Source organism: Procambarus clarkii, chromosome 20, assembly GCF_040958095.1.
Source record: "Procambarus clarkii isolate CNS0578487 chromosome 20, FALCON_Pclarkii_2.0, whole genome shotgun sequence".
NCBI classification, from domain to species: Eukaryota; Metazoa; Arthropoda; class Malacostraca; order Decapoda; family Cambaridae; genus Procambarus; species Procambarus clarkii.
This window is the reverse complement of record NC_091169.1, coordinates 44,738,395-44,755,723: the sequence shown is the minus strand read 5'-3', so window position 1 is coordinate 44,755,723 and position 17,329 is coordinate 44,738,395. Positions and strand designations below refer to the sequence as shown.

Here is a 17,329-nt window from a genome sequence, read left to right as displayed (position 1 = left end):
ACTGTCAGGGATGGTTGGTGACTGTCAGGGATGGTTGGTGACTGTCAGGGAAGGCTGGTGACTGTCAGGGATGGTTGGTGACTGTCAGGGATGGTTGGTGACTGTCAGGGATGGTTGGTGACTGTCAGGGATGGTTGGGGACTGTCAGGGATGGTTGGGGACTGTCAGAGATGGTTGGTGACTGTCCGGGATGGTTGGGGACTGTCATGGACGGTTGGGGACTGTCAGGGATGGTTGGTGACTGTCAGGGATGGTTGGCGACTGTCAGGGAAGGCTGGTAACTGTCAGGGAAGGTTGGTGACTGTCAGGGAAGGCTGGTGACTGTCAGGGAAGGCTGGGGACTGTCAGGGAAGGCTGGTGACTGTCAGGGAAGGCTGGGGACTGTCAGGGAAGGCTGGGGACTGTCAGGGAAGGCTGGTGACTGTCAGGGAAGGCTGGTGACTGTCAGGGAAGGTTGGTGACTGTCAGGGAAGGCTGGTGACTGTCAGGGAAGGCTGGTGACTGTCAGGGAAGGCTGGGGACTGTCAGGGAAGGCTGGTGACTGTCAGGGAAGGCTGGGGACTGTCAGGGAAGGCTGGGGACTGTCAGGGAAGGCTGGTGACTGTCAGGGAAGGTTGGTGACTGTCAGGGATGGTTGGTGACTGTCAGGGAAGGCTGGTGACTGTCAGGGAAGGCTGGTGACTGTCAGGGAAGGCTGGTGACTGTCAGGGAAGGCTGGTGACTGTCAGGGAAGGTTGGTGACTGTCAGGGATGGTTGGTGACTGTCAGGGAAGGCTGGTGACTGTCAGGGAAGGCTGGTGACTGTCAGGGAAGGCTGGCGACTGTCAGGGAAGGTTGGTGACTGTCAGGGATGGTTGGTGACTGTCAGAGAAGGTTGGTGACTGTCAGGGATGGTTGGTGACTGTCAGGGATGGTTGGTGACTGTCAGGGATGGTTAGTGACTGTCAGGGATGGTTGGTGACTGTCAGGGAAGGTTGGGGACTGTCAGGGATGGTTGGTGACTGTCAGTGATGGTTGGTGACTGTCAGGGAAGGTTGGTGACTGTCAGGGATGGTTGGTGACTGTCAGGGATGGTTGCTGACTGTCAGGGATGGTTGGTGACTGTCAGGGAAGGCTGGTGACTGTCAGGGAAGGCTGGTGACTGTCAGGGATGGTTGGTGACTGTCAGAGAAGGTTGGTGACTGTCAGGGAAGGCTGATGACTGTCAGGGAAGGCTGGTGACTGTCAGGGAAGGCTGGTGACTGTCAGGGAAGGCTGGGGACTGTCAGGGAAGGCTGGTGACTGTCAGGGAAGGCTGGGGACTGTCAGAGAAGGCTGGGGACTGTCAGGGAAGGCTGGTGACTGTCAGGGAAGGCTGGGGACTGTCAGGAAAGGCTGGTGACTGTCAGGGAAGGCTGGGGACTGTCAGGAAAGGCTGGTGACTGTCAGGGAAAGCTGGGGACTGTCAGGGAAGGCTGGGGACTGTCAGGGAAGGCTGGGGACTGTCAGGGAAGGCTGGTGACTGTCAGGGAAGGTTGGTGACTGTCAGGGAAGGTTGGTGACTGTCAGGGATGGTTGGTGACTATCAGGGATGGTTGGTGACTGTCAGGGACGGTTGGTGACTGTCAGGGAAGGTTGGGGACTGTCAGGGACGGTTGGTGACTGTCAGGGACGGTTGGGGACTGTCAGGGAAGACTGGTGACTGTCAGGGAAGGCTGGTGACTGTCAGGGAAGGCTGGTGACTGTCAGGGACGGTTGGTGACTGTCAGGGAAGGCTGGGGACTGTCAGGGATGGTTGGTGACTGTCAGGGACGGTTGGGGACTGTCACGGAAGGTTGGTGACTGTCAGGGAAGGTTGGTGACTGTCAGGGAAGGCTGGTGACTGTCAGGGAAGGCTGGTGACTGTCAGGGAAGGTTGGTGACTGTCAGGGAAGGTTGGTGACTGTCAGGGAAGGCTAGTGACTGTCAGGGAAGGCTGGTGACTGTCAGGGATGGTTGGTGACTGTCAGGGACGGTTGGTGACTGTCAGGGACGGCTGGTGACTGTCAGGGAAGATTGGTGACTGTCAGGGAAGGTTGGTGACTGTCAGGGAAGGTTGGTGACTGTCAGGGAAGGTTGGTGACTGTCAGGGAAGGTTGGTGACTGTCAGGGAAGGCTGGTGACTGTCAGGGAAGGCTGGTGACTGTCAGGGATGGTTGGTGACTGTCAGGGATGGTTGGTGACTGTCAGGGATGTTTGGTGACTGTCAGGGAAGGTTGGTGACTGTCAGGGAAGGCTGGTGACTGTCAGGGATGGTTGGTGACTGTCAGAGAAGGTTGGTGACTGTCAGGGATGGTTGGTGACTGTCAGGGATGGTTGGTGACTGTCAGGGATGGTTGGTGACTGTCAGGGATGGTTGGTGACTGTCAGGGATGGTTGGTGACTGTCAGGGAAGGCTGGTGACTGTCAGGGATGGTTGGTGACTGTCAGGGATGGTTGGTGACTGTCAGGGATGGTTGGTGACTGTCAGGGATGGTTGGTGACTGTCAGGGATGGTTGGGGACTGTCAGGGATGGTTGGTGACTGTCAGTGATGGTTGGTGACTGTCAGGGAAGGTTGGTGACTGTCAGGGATGGTTGGTGACTGTCAGGGATGGTTGGCGACTGTCAGGGAAGGCTGGTGACTGTCAGGGATGGTTGGTGACTGTCAGGGACGGTTGGGGACTGTCAGGGATGGTTGGTGACTGTCAGGGATGGTTGGTGACTGTCAGGGAAGGCTGGTGACTGTCAGGGATGGTTGGTGACTGTCAGGGATGGTTGGTGACTGTCAGGGATGGTTGGTGACTGTCAGGGATGGTTGGGGACTGTCAGGGATGGTTGGGGACTGTCAGAGATGGTTGGTGACTGTCCGGGATGGTTGGGGACTGTCATGGACGGTTGGGGACTGTCAGGGATGGTTGGTGACTGTCAGGGATGGTTGGCGACTGTCAGGGAAGGCTGGTGACTGTCAGGGAAGGTTGGTGACTGTCAGGGAAGGCTGGTGACTGTCAGGGAAGGCTGGGGACTGTCAGGGAAGGCTGGTGACTGTCAGGGAAGGCTGGGGACTGTCAGGGAAGGCTGGGGACTGTCAGGGAAGGCTGGTGACTGTCAGGGAAGGCTGGTGACTGTCAGGGAAGGTTGGTGACTGTCAGGGAAGGCTGGTGACTGTCAGGGAAGGCTGGTGACTGTCAGGGAAGGCTGGGGACTGTCAGGGAAGGCTGGTGACTGTCAGGGAAGGCTGGGGACTGTCAGGGAAGGCTGGGGACTGTCAGGGAAGGCTGGTGACTGTCAGGGAAGGTTGGTGACTGTCAGGGATGGTTGGTGACTGTCAGGGAAGGCTGGTGACTGTCAGGGAAGGCTGGTGACTGTCAGGGAAGGCTGGTGACTGTCAGGGAAGGCTGGTGACTGTCAGGGAAGGTTGGTGACTGTCAGGGATGGTTGGTGACTGTCAGGGAAGGCTGGTGACTGTCAGGGAAGGCTGGTGACTGTCAGGGAAGGCTGGCGACTGTCAGGGAAGGTTGGTGACTGTCAGGGATGGTTGGTGACTGTCAGAGAAGGTTGGTGACTGTCAGGGATGGTTGGTGACTGTCAGGGAAGGCTGGTGACTGTCAGGGATGGTTGGTGACTGTCAGGGATGGTTGGTGACTGTCAGGGAAGGTTGGGGACTGTCAGGGATGGTTGGTGACTGTCAGTGATGGTTGGTGACTGTCAGGGAAGGTTGGTGACTGTCAGGGATGGTTGGTGACTGTCAGGGATGGTTGCTGACTGTCAGGGATGGTTGGTGACTGTCAGGGAAGGCTGGTGACTGTCAGGGAAGGCTGGTGACTGTCAGGGATGGTTGGTGACTGTCAGAGAAGGTTGGTGACTGTCAGGGAAGGCTGGTGACTGTCAGGGAAGGCTGGTGACTGTCAGGGAAGGCTGGTGACTGTCAGGGAAGGCTGGGGACTGTCAGGGAAGGCTGGTGACTGTCAGGGAAGGCTGGGGACTGTCAGAGAAGGCTGGGGACTGTCAGGGAAGGCTGGTGACTGTCAGGGAAGGCTGGGGACTGTCAGGAAGGCTGGTGACTGTCAGGGAAGGCTGGGGACTGTCAGGAAAGGCTGGTGACTGTCAGGGAAAGCTGGGGACTGTCAGGGAAGGCTGGGGACTGTCAGGGAAGGCTGGGGACTGTCAGGGAAGGCTGGTGACTGTCAGGGAAGGCTGGTGACTGTCAGGGAAGGTTGGTGACTGTCAGGGAAGGCTGGGGACTGTCAGGGAAGGCTGGTGACTGTCAGGGAAGGCTGGTGACTGTCAGGGAAGGTTGGTGACTGTCAGGGACGGTTGGGGACTGTGACTGAAACTGTATATATGAAACGAATAAATGTAGAGAATAATTATTAAGAAATAAATAACGAAACATAATAGTTGAGACAAATAAGTAATGGAAGTTCGCAGCTGCCGCGTAGTAGTGCATTTGTCTTGGCCCTTGTGAGCCATTTTGTCTGGGTTCGAGCCCTGACTTGGGATGATTGGCTGGGCACCAATCTTTAACAGTTCGACTTTGTTCACTCAGCAGTAATTGCGGACCTGACTGTAAACCGACTGGTGGGTTGTGTTCCTGGGATAAGCCTTACCAGTAGGGTAAGGCTTACCATGAGCCATGGGAAGAGAAAGCTCTCAGCCTGGTAACAGGAGGTAGAAGCCGTCTGTACTCCTGTACATTCCCCTTGTGTAAACAAAAATAAATGGATATAATGTTGACACTTACCTCGAGGATACAGTCAACGTTGGAGGAGCACTGTGTGAGCTGCTGGGCCACCGGGTATGGTGTGAGGTCCGTCCTGGTGCCCGCTGGGGGCAGGGTCAGGGCGGGACTACTGGTGGTGGAGGTGGTCACGCTACCTGTGGAGGAGGGTGGAGCACGTCATGCTTCTTGTGGGAGAATGAGGGAAAGTGTGCAGATTGCCACACTAACTGTGTGAGAGAGAGTGGGAGGGTGAATCCATTATATTATGCAGATTGCATTTTGCTAGAATTTATTTTTGTGTGGCCTCGTTCGTGGATACTATCTTTACCAGTCGCTCTCCATCTTTGTTGTATCAGCCTAGCCGGATTCTCCATACATTGTTCAGCCCTCTCCATCGACCCCATCCTGTCACTATCACTGCAAATCTGTCCTTAGATTTCCACTCTTCTTGCCTGGAACCAATTGCAGGAATGGTTGGAAAACACCAATTTTATTTGGTGTTTTTACTTGTCTTGGTATCTTGTGTCCGTTCCCAATTAAATGAGAATATAGATATATTTCTCAATACGTTAATACCTATTACAACTACAGCTCTTTTCCTTTCAATCAGTTGACTAGTAAACCGTCCTGATTTTGATGAAGGGGCATCTTGTCCTCCTACAAAGATCGTCGCTTTTCGCTCGTATGCGTTTCTAAGGTCAAAAATCCTCCATCCTCTCCTAGTTTCCTGTTTCCCACGGCTGCTGTGTATAACTTACTTCCTTCCTCCTCTCCTTGCAATCATTCTGCTATTGACAAAGGTACCATTAAGAGGGATTCTTTTATATATATATGTCGTACCTAGTAGCCAGAACGCACTTCTCAGCCTACTATGCAAGGCCCGATTTGCCTAATAAGCCAAGTTTTCATGAATTAATTGTTTTTCGACTACCTAACCTACCTAACCTAACCTAACCTAACTTTTTCGGGTACCTAACCTAACCTAACCTATAGAGATAGGTTAGGTTAGGTTAGGTATGGTTGGTTAGGTTCGGTCATATATCTACGTTAATTTTAACTCCAATAAAAAAAAATTGACCTCATACATAATGAAATGGGTAACTTTATCATTTCACAAGAAAAAAATTAGAGAAAATATATTAATTCAGGAAAACTTGGCTTATTAGGCAAATCGGGCCTTGCATAGTAGGCTGAGAAGTGCGTTCTAGCTACTAGGTACGACATATATATATATATATATATATATATATATATATATATATATATATATATATATATATATATATATATATATATGCCAAAAAGATCAGTACTTGCACAAAATAAACACACACACACACACACACACACACAGACACCCCCCAGATCCCCCAGATCCCCTCTGCCCCCAGTCACCCCCCAGACATCCCCCAGATCCCCCCAGACCCCCAGAGAAAGGGAGAACTCTGGTACAAGAGTTTCCATGAAGAATCTCAAGGTTTGGTACACCAATGATGATGGGGTATCTAATAAAGCAGAAGAGATAAAAGAAAGAGTGAGTGAAGCAGATCCTGACATAGTTGCAATTGTGGAAACTAAAATTAATGACATGATCTCAGATGCAATCTTTCCTGAAGGGTACCAGGTGATACGAAAAGAGAGGACACAGAGACAGGGAGGGGGAGTAGCACTCCTAATAAAGCGGAAATGGAAGTTTGAAGACCTGGGAAATCGAGTTACCAATGAGTGCACAAGCTTCATACATGGAACTCTGACAGTAGATGGGAGGAAGATTGTGATCTTGGTAATCTACAATCCCCCACCAAACAGTAGAAGACCCAGGCAGGAGTATGATGACAACAACAAAGCATGTATAGATGAACTGCAGAAGGCAGCAACACTAGCCCACAGAATGAGAGCGAAGCTGCTGATCATGGGGGACCTAAATCATGGAGAGATAAATTGGGAATCAAGGAATCCCCATGGAGGGGACGAAACGAGGGGAGCAAAATTAGTAGATGTTATAGACAGGAATTTCCTGACACAACATGTGAAGGAAGACACAAGGGAAAGAGGAGGAGATGCACCGAGCCTATTAGACCTGATTTTCACCCAGAACGTAGAAGATATCGAGAATTTAGAGCATGAAATACCTCTAGGGGCCAGTGACCATTGTGTCCTAGTCTTTGACTACATGATGGAATTCAAACTTATGACCATGGGACAAGAGATCTGGGAAAGGAGAGCTGACTACAGGAAAGGGGACTATATGAGGATAAGGGACTATCTGGGTGAAGTGCAGTGGGAGGAAGAAATTAGAGGAAAAACAGTCCAAGATATGATGGACCTAGTCATACAGAAATGCCAGGAGGCCGAAGAGAGATTTATACCAACGGTAAAGGGAAAAAATAAGAAGGAATATAATAACCCATGGTTTAATAGACAGTGTCAGGAAGCAAAAATGGCCAGCAGGCGGGAGTGGAGGAAGTACAGAAGACAAAGAACAGAGGACAACAGAAGCAGATACAACAGAGCTAGGAACGATTACATTAACATAAGACGAACATCGGAAAGGGACTATGAGAACGATATTGCAATCAAAGCGAAAAAACAACCTAAGTTACTACACAGTCATATAAGAAGAAAAATGTCGGTGAACGACCAAGTGACAAGACTAAGGAAGACAGAGGAAGACTAAGGAAGACATAAACTGAAAGTGACAAGGAAATCTGCGAGGCACTGAATGCCAGTTTCCATGGAGTGTTCACTACCGAGCCTGAGCAGCTCCCATTGTTGGAAGGGGTTACCCTAGATGAAAGACTATCAGATATAGAGGTGACAGCAGAGGAGGTAATGAAACAGTTGACAACTCTAGATGCAACTAAAACAGTTGGACCAGACAAAGTATCACCGTGGATACTAAAAGAAGCAGCACAGGCCCTCAGCGTGCCTCTGGCAATGATCTTTAATGAGTCACTTATGTCAGGAGAATTGGCCAGTTGCTGGAAGAAGGCAAATGTCGTGCCGATCTTCAAGAAAGGAGATAGGGAGGAGGCACTTAACTACAGACCTGTATCACTGACAAGCATCCCCTGTAAAATACTGGAAAGAATAATTAGGCTACGACTGGTTGCACACCTGGAGAACATTAGGTTTGTGAACAAACATCAACATGGGTTCTGGACAGGGAAATCGTGCCTAACAAACCTTCTGGAATTCTATGATAAAATAACGAGGATAAGACAGGACAGAGATGGTTGGGCAGACTGCATATTTCTGGACTGCCAAAAAGCCTTTGATACAGTACCGCACATGAGACTGCTGTTCAAGCTCGAGAGGCAGGCGGGGGTGGGGGGAAAGGTCCTAGAATGGATAAGGAACTACCTAACAGGAAGGAGCCAAAGAGTTACGGTAAGGGGCGAGAAGTCGGACTGGCGAACAGTAACAAGTGGAGTACCACAAGGATCGGTGCTAGGACCAATTCTATTTCTTGTATATGTTAACGACATGTTTACAGGCGTAGTGTCCTACATGTCGATGTTTGCGGATGATGCAAAGTTGATGAGAAGAGTTGTGACAGATGAGGATTGCAGGATCCTCCAAGAGGACCTGAACAGATTGCAGAGATGGTCAGAGAAATGGCTACTAGAATTCAACACGAGCAAATGTAAAGTTATGGAAATGGGACTAGGAGATAGGAGACCAAAGGGACAGTACACAATGAAGGGGAACAGCCTACCTGTAACGACGCGTGAAAGAGACCTGGGGGTGGACGTAACACCTAATCTATCTCCTGAGGCACATATTAATAGGATAACGACAGCAGCGTACTCTACACTGGCAAAAGTTAGAACATCATTCAGAAACCTAAGTAAGGAGGCATTTAGGGCGCTTTACACTGCCTACGTAAGGCCAGTCTTAGAGTATGCCGCCTCATCATGGAGTCCCCATCTGAAGAAGCATATAATGAAACTGGAAAAGGTTCAGAGGTTTGCAACGAGACTCGTCCCAGAGCTACGAGGGATGGGGTATGAAGAGCGCCTGAGGGAACTGTGCCTTACGACACTAGAAAAAAGAAGGGAGAGGGGGGGACATGATAGGAACGTATAAGATACTCAGAGGAATTGACAGAGTGGACATAGACGAAATGTTCACACGGAATAGTAACAGAACGAGAGGACATGGATGGAAGCTTGAAACTCAGATGAGTCACAGAGATGTTAGGAAGTTTTCTTTTAGCGTGAGAGTAGTGGAGAAATGGAATGCACTTCAGGAACAGGTTGTGGAAGCAAATACTCTTCATAATTTTAAAACCAGGTATGATAGGGAAATGGGACAGGAGTCATTGCTGTAAACAACCGATGCTCGAAAGGCGGGATCCAAGAGTCAATGCTCGATCCTGCAGACACTAGGTGAGTACAACTAGGTGAGTATACACACACACACACACAAACACACACACACACACACACACACACACACACACACACACACACACACACACACACACACACAAACACACACACACACACCCACACACACACACACCCACACACACACACACACACACACACAAACACACACACACACACACACACACACACACACACACACACACACACACACACACACACACACACACACACACACACACAGGTGACCTACTATGGTTGAGAGTGAGGACGCACATCAGTTCGTGGTGCTCTGGGAAACGTGTACAGTCGAACTTGTTGGGCCAGCGGAGTTCCGTCTCCTCCAACACCTGTTCGCATCCCTCCCGCGCCTGCAACCACACCAACACCCGTCAGGTGAACCCGTCAGGTGAACTTGTCAGGTGAACCCGTCAGGTGAACCCGTCAAGTGAACCCGTCAGGTGAACCCGTCAAGTGAACCCATCAGGTGAACCCGTCAGGTGAACCCGTCAAGTGAACCCGTCAGGTGAACCCGTCAAGTGAACCCGTCAATTGAATCCGTCAGGTGAATCCGTCATGTGAACCCGTCATGTGAACCCGTCATGTGAACCCGTCAGGTGAACCCGTCAGGTGAACCCGTCAGGTGAAGTAGTAGGGGGGAAAAGCCACAGGGGAATTTTTTTTTCAGAAAATTCGCGTGTGGATCTTCGGAGTTTACAGGTGAATTTGGCTAGTCACAGATTTGGGATTAAGGAATTCTTATGAGGAGCATAATTTCTGAGATTTTAGAGGTTTGTTAAGCGTTCTTATGAAGAAAATAAGTAGGAAAATCTTATATAAAAATTTTAGGAAAGAAAGGGTCGATATGTCACAGCATTTCCAGGTAAACTCTACGGACAACCTTTGCCTGTTTTCAATAACCGAACAATTGGAAAAAAGGGTCAATAGACTGCCAGGGTTTTCAGGCGAATTTGGCTAGTCACAGATTTGGAATTAAGGAATTCTTATGAGGGAGTAATTTCCGAGACTTCAGAGGTTTGTTAAGCGTTCTTATGAGGAAAATAAGTAGGAAAATCTTATAGAAAATTTTTAGAAAATATCGTGTATTATAACAATTTACGGCTGTATCACCCGTAAAGACCAAAATTCTTCAGAGTCTAGTTGTTGACCTAAATTATTTAGAGTCCGCTTTGTGAGCAAATTTCGTGAGTCCATTTTCAGATCAATTTTCATTAGAGTCAAATTTTATACCGAAAATTTGACAGAGTCCATTTTATACCCAAAAATAATCAGAGTCCAATTATCAACAGAAATTCATCAGAGTCCAGTTTTCTAGCAAAATTCGTCAGAGTCCTGTAATATTTTAAAAATTCGTCAGAGACCAGTTTGTGCCCAAATTCTTCAGAGTCCACTTTGTTAACAAAATTAGTCAGAGACAGTTCTCTCTGTCCAAGACAGAGAGAACTTGGACAGAGAACTTGTCCTCTGTCCAAGTTCGCTCATGTAAATTCATTACTATCAGTCCAAATCCCCATGAGATTTAAACACCCAACTACATTTTCAGACATAGTAAATGAAAGCCAGTTCAGTTACCGAGTTTCAACTCTTGTTCCCCGCTTATCTCATTTTATATAAGTTCTTTATTTTCCAACTAAATCACCTGAGATTTAAGATCACCTTATTTCTAACCTAGTAAAATTAATCAGGGCATTAGCCAAGCTCCATTTCCTCTGTCTTAGATCATTGAACATAAATATATCCGATCAAGTCCCTTTCCAGCCTAACTCTTTATCAGAGTAATCACCTTACCCTTTTCCTCCCCTACCTTCTCATCCCCAACGTATCCAAACCTTCAATAATCATACTGTATTTGCATATTTTCTCTATATTCAGCTGTGTTCTTCACATTTTTTCCATGTTATCTGTGTTCACTCCATGTTCAGCAAGTATTCGCAGCATGTTCAGTTCATATTTTTTCACCTGTTTTTCTCAATTTTTCTGTTTTCTACCATTTTCCCCGTATGTTCACTATGTTCTTTGTCATGTTTTCATGTACATCATATGTTCTCTGTACAACTTTTATACTCAATATTCATGTTCTCAATGTTCTTAGCTTGTTCTTCACATGTTCAGTGTTCATTCTTTGTATTCCCTATGTTCCTTATCATGTCTTCATATTCTCTGTAAGTTCATATTCCCTGCATGTTCACTCTATTCATCAACTTTTTCTTACATGTTTTCTGTGTTCACCGTATGTTCACTGTGTTCATTACCTTACATGTTATTTAACGTTCCTTAACTAAAAATCTTTCGCCAATCAACTAAAACATAGTCACTTTCGTCATTTCGCAACTAAACTTATTATCCAATCAACTAAAACATAGTCACTTTCGTCATTTCTCAACTAAGCTTATTATCCAATCAACTAAAAAAATAGTCAGAATTAGCCTCGTTCAACACAGTTCTTAACTAAAATAACCTTTCACTTCGCTAAAAAAAATAGTCAAGGAAACTTCTTTCAACGCTTTCGTAACTAAAATTATATGTCGTCAAGTAAGAAAAAATAGCCAAAGATATCTATCATCGCTGTTCTTAACTGACATTTATACTTTGTGGAGCACTAAATAGTCACTGTCATTATATTTTTCATGTCTTTCCTCAGCTAAAATAGTCAAATGTAACTTTTTTTTCAGCACTTTGGTAAAAAATTATATGTCGTTAAGTAAGAAAAATAGTCAAAGGTGCTCTTCGAGACAACAAAGACACTCTCTGTGTCACCAAAGTTACTCTTCGAAAAATCAAAGACACTCTTCAATACATCAAGGACTTACTCAAAGACACCAAAGTTGCACTCAAAGACATCCTTTGAGACATCAAAGACATCCTTTAAGACTTCAAAGACACCTCTCGAGGCATCAAAGACACTCTCAAACACACCAAACGCACTCTTCGAGATATCAAAGTTATTCTTCGAAACATCAAAGTTGCTCTGTAAGATATCTTCGTTCATCAAACTTATTCTCAGAGATATCTAAAGTTATTCTCAGAGCAATCAAAAGTTATTCTCTAAAACAACAAAAGTTAATCTCGGTCATCAAAGTTGATCTGCAAGATATCTTCAAGACATCAAAGTTACTCTTCATTACATCAAAGACGCATTCAAAATACTACTCAGGTTCTCAGAAGTCATTCTCAAAGTCATCAACGATTTTCTCAGAGTCACCAAAGGTATTCCAAGAGACGTTAAAATTAATCTCAGTCATCAAACTTGTTCTCAAAGTCATCAAAGATAATCTTAGAGTCATCAAAGGTATTCTCAGAGTCACCTTCGTTCGTCAGAGAAACTTTCCAAAACATCTTTGTTTATCAAACTTGTTCTCAAAGTCATCAAAGTTATTCCAAGAGACATCAAAAGTTAATCTAAGACATCATCTTTCATCAAAGTTATTTTTAGAGACCTCTAAAGTTATTATGTAAGACAAAAAAGTTATTCTCAGAGTCATCAAAGTTGTTCTCTAAGACATCAATGTTGTTCTCTAAGACATCAAAGATGTTCTCTAAATCATAAAAGTTAATCTCTAAGTCACCTTCGTTCATTAGAGAAACTTTCCAATCCATCTTCGTTGATCAAAGTTATTCTCAGAGTCATCAAAGTTATCTCTAATTCACCTTCGTTCTTCAAAAAGTTGTTCTCTAAGACACCTTCGTTCATCAAAGAAACTCTCCTTCTTCCATCATGTTATTCTTTAAGACATCTTCAGTCATAAAATTTCTCTCCAAAATGTAACTAGTTCAGCTTTTCATACCAAACCTGCACTTCTGTTAAAATATATTTTCTTAGTCACTTTACCCTAAAACTGTTCTCTGAACTATACTGTTCAAACCTACGTAACCTATCCTCTCCACCCAATGTTACTTAGTTAACGTAACGTTCCTAAACCTAACTTTACCTATCCTAACTTAACTTACCTTACCTTTACCTATCTTACCTAACTTAACCTGCATAACCTAACTTTACCTATCCTAACATAACTTACCTTACCTTACCTATATTACCTAACTTACCTAACCTAACCTAACTTATCATGCTTAACCTAACTTACCTACATTACCTAACTTAACCTGCTTAACCTAACTTTACCTATCCTCACTTAACTTACCTTACCTTACCTATCTTACCTAACTTACCTAACCTAACCTAACTTATCCTGCTTAACCTAACTTACCTACATTACCTAACTTAACCTGCTTAACATAACCTAACCTAACCTAAACTTACCTAACTTAACCTAACTTTACCTATCCTAACATAACTTACCTTACCTTACCTATATTACCTAACTTACCTAACCTAACCTAACTTATCATGCTTAACCTAACTTACCTACATTACCTAACTTAACCTGCTTAACCTAACTTTACCTATCCTCACTTAACTTACCTTACCTTACCTATCTTACCTAACTTACCTAACCTAACCTAACTTATCCTGCTTAACCTAACTTACCTACATTACCTAACTTAACCTGCTTAACATAACCTAACCTAACCTAAACTTACCTAACTTAACCTAACTTTACCTATCCTAACATAACTTACCTTACCTTACCTATCTTACCTAACTTGCCTAACCTAACCTAACTTATCCTGCTTAACCTAACTTACCTACATTACCTACATTACCTAACTTAACCTGCTTAACCTAACTTTACCTATCCTAACTTAACTTACCTTACCTTACCTATCTTACCTAACTTACCTAACTTAACCTAACTTATCCTGCTTTACCGAACTTACCTACATTACCTAACTTAACCTTCTTAACCTAACTTTACCTATTAACCTAACTTACCTTACCTTACCTAACTTCACCTAACTTATCCTGCTTAACCTAACTTACCTCCATTACCTAACTTAACCTGCTTAACCTAACTTTACCTATCCTAACTTACCTTACCTTACCTATCTTACCTAACTTACCTAACTTAACCTAACTTATCCTGCTTTACCTAACTTACCTACATTACCTAACTTAACCTTCTTAACCTAACTTTACCTATTAACCTAACTTACCTTACCTAACTTCACCTAACTTATCCTGCTTAACCTAACTTACCTCCATTACCTAACTTAACCTAACTTTACCTATCCTAACTTAACTTACCTTACCTTACCTATCTTACCTAACTTAACCTGCATAACCTAACTTTACCTATCTTACCTAACTTACCTGACTTAACCTAACTTATCCTGCTTAACCTAACTTACCTACCTTACCTAACTTAACCTAACCTAACTTACCTACCCTACCTAACTTAACCTAACTTACCTTACCTTACCTAACTTAACCTGCTTAACCTAACTTGCATAACTTAACCTAACCTAACCTGCTTAACCTAACTTACCTTACCTTACCTATCTTACCTAACTTACCTAACTTAACCTAACTTATCCTGCTTAACCTAACTTACCTACCTTACCTAGCTTAACCTAACCTATCTTACCTAACTTACTTTACCTTACCTATCTTACCTAACTTACCTAACTTAACCTGCTTAACCTAACTTACCTTACCTTACCTAACTTACATAACTTAACCTAACTTATCCTGCTTAACCTACCTTACCTAACTTTACCTGCTTAACCTAACTTACGTAACTTATCTTACCTATAATAACCTAACCTAACTTGCTTTACCTAACTTAATCTTACATTCCCAAACTGATGTATCCTAACATATCTAGTCCAACCAGACATGATCTAACTTACATAATTATTCCTGCTTGTCTTTTGTGTTTCGTCAATCATTGTCTCATTCATTTACTCATTTCAAGGGTTAATTTCTCAAATGGACATTTTTACATTTCAAGTGTTATTTGTTTAAGATTGGGTGTTTAACCATTTCAAAGGATTTTTGTTATATATGGGAATTTACTCGTTTCAAGGGCTAATTTCTCAAATGGTCATTTTTGCAGATCAAGGGTTATTTGTTAAAGTTCATCAAGTTGCTCATAAGTTGTATTTATTATGTTTGTTATCATTTGTTCTTATTCCCCAACCCCTTAACCCTAACCTCTTGTAATCTTAGTGTATTTAGTAGGTTCTATCATATGTTCTTATTCCCCAATTTAATATGTTGTTAATTTAGGTCAACAACTAGACTCTGAAGAATTTTGGTCTTTACGGGTGATACAGCCGTAAATTGTTATAATACACGATATTTTCTAAAAAATTTCTATAAGATTTTCCTACTTATTTTCCTCATAAGAACGCTTAACAAACCTCTGAAGTCTCGGAAATTACTCCCTCATAAGAATTCCTTAATTCCAAATCTGTGACTAGCCAAATTCGCCTGAAAACCCTGGCAGTCTATTGACCCTTTTTTCCAATTGTTCGGTTATTGAAAACAGGCAAAGGTTGTCCGTAGAGTTTACCTGGAAATGCTGTGACATATCGGTGCCAACAACATTGATGTATTGTGCCTGCAGGAACCATACACTGCAAACACAAAAAATAAAACGCCACCCAAACTCTCAGGTTATGTAGCTTTCTCAAATGTTGGTTCCCATGATGTCGGTATCTTGACGTATGTTAAAAGTAACCTAGTGTGTAAACATGTTAAAAACCACAAAAGTGACGACTCATATTATCAGCAGTTTCAGATTGCTACAGCGACCGGGTTTCTTAACTTAGTTAATGTATATGTAAGGTGTGATCAAATGGTGGAAGCTTCTCTCCCAAAAATTAATAGCAGCTCTCAAACCATTGTAATGGGTGATTTTAATGCTAGACACACTAGCCTGGGTGACACCAAAACAAACGGGAATGGCAGAGTCTTTGTAAAATACTTAAGAGATAATAACATGTCCGTATTCAACTTTGACTCCTCTAACGTCACACACCTCAGGGGTGGCAGGCTTGATTATGTCATTGGTCACGGCCTCATTGATAATGCTGTCGGAGGATCAATTGTTCATGAATTAGTTAGTGATCATTTTGCCATATTCAGTTCATACACTATCAATAATGTCAAACCCCTAAGCTTTGGAAAAAAAATAATTAATATCCCTGAAAATTTACACATGCTCTTCAAATTCCGCATTTCTGAATGGTATAACACTTACTGCTTTACTACCGTCAATGCATTATATGAGGACCTGGTCACTGAAGTAACCGCTTTTTATGACAATGTTGTAAAATCCGCAAGACCCAAACCAATGAGGAAGGGACAGAGGTGGTTCACTGACTCACGCCTTATGCCCCTGCATGACAGAGTTCTATTCCTAGCTGAGCAGTATAAAACACATAAAACAGCTGACACCCTCAACATATTTCTTAAAGCCAGCCGAGAGTTTAGAGAGCTAAAGGAACAGGTGTATAACCAGCACTGGGAACAGTTTCTGCAAGGCATCAATCATGCAACATCCTCATCCCAAATGTGGAATAAAATTAAAAAGATTTCTCGTCCTAGCAGTCGTCAACTTGATCACCATTCACCTGTAGACTATGCCGACATGCTGCTTCAGCAATATGCAAGCACTGCTAGTATAAGCAGCCTGCCCCTAGATGTGCAAAACTGTCTGGCTAGTACTAAAATAAATCGTAACTTCAATATTGAAATTGCCTGTAGTGAAATAGGGCCTGATGATAACTATGGCATAACCCCCTTTGAAATTAAAAATGCACTCAAGAAAGGTAAGGCTACCTCTCCTGGAGAGGATGGCATCACATACAACACCATGAGAGTACTTGCTGAGCTGCCAAATAGCCCTTTGCTAGAATTGTTTAATCAAAGTCTAAGGCAGGGTGTTTTACCTGACCGCTGGACACAGGGACTCATAATACCCATACCCAAGCCTAATTCACAAAAATTTAGACCCATTTCTCTGACGTCGTGCATGTGCAAAGTTCTTGAGAGAATTATTCTCGACAGACTAATGTTTCAAATCAAGCCCCACCTTGCCCCTAACCTGTATGGTTTCCTTCCTGGAAGAAGCACACAAACTTGCTTTGCTGAGTATTTTATCAGAGGGGGACCAAACTCTCAGGCGGCATTTATTGATCTCCAAACTGCTTTTGATACAGCAAACAAAGAAATAATCCTAGAACAGCTAGCCTCTTTTGGAGTTAAGGGAAGACTGTTGACATGGCTCAGGGGGTACCTGAGTAACAGAACCGCCTCAGTCCTTTTCAAGGGGGTCAAAAGTAAACTCTGTGCA

At 44.3% G+C, this 17,329-nt stretch overlaps 1 protein-coding gene across 1 annotated transcript in view; it reads right to left on the bottom strand.

Annotated features, from left to right (window-relative positions):
- The window catches only part of LOC123755545 (frizzled-8), a 61,308-nt gene that overhangs the window by 16,175 nt on the left and 27,804 nt on the right, over positions 1-17,329 (bottom strand). Inside the window, exons 5-6 of the mRNA XM_045738310.2 lie at positions 9,364-9,481; positions 4,741-4,874 (exon numbers count right to left, since the gene is read on the bottom strand). Of these exons, the coding sequence (XP_045594266.1) occupies positions 4,741-4,874; positions 9,364-9,481 (252 nt within the window). The remainder of the gene's footprint in view (positions 1-4,740; positions 4,875-9,363; positions 9,482-17,329) is intronic.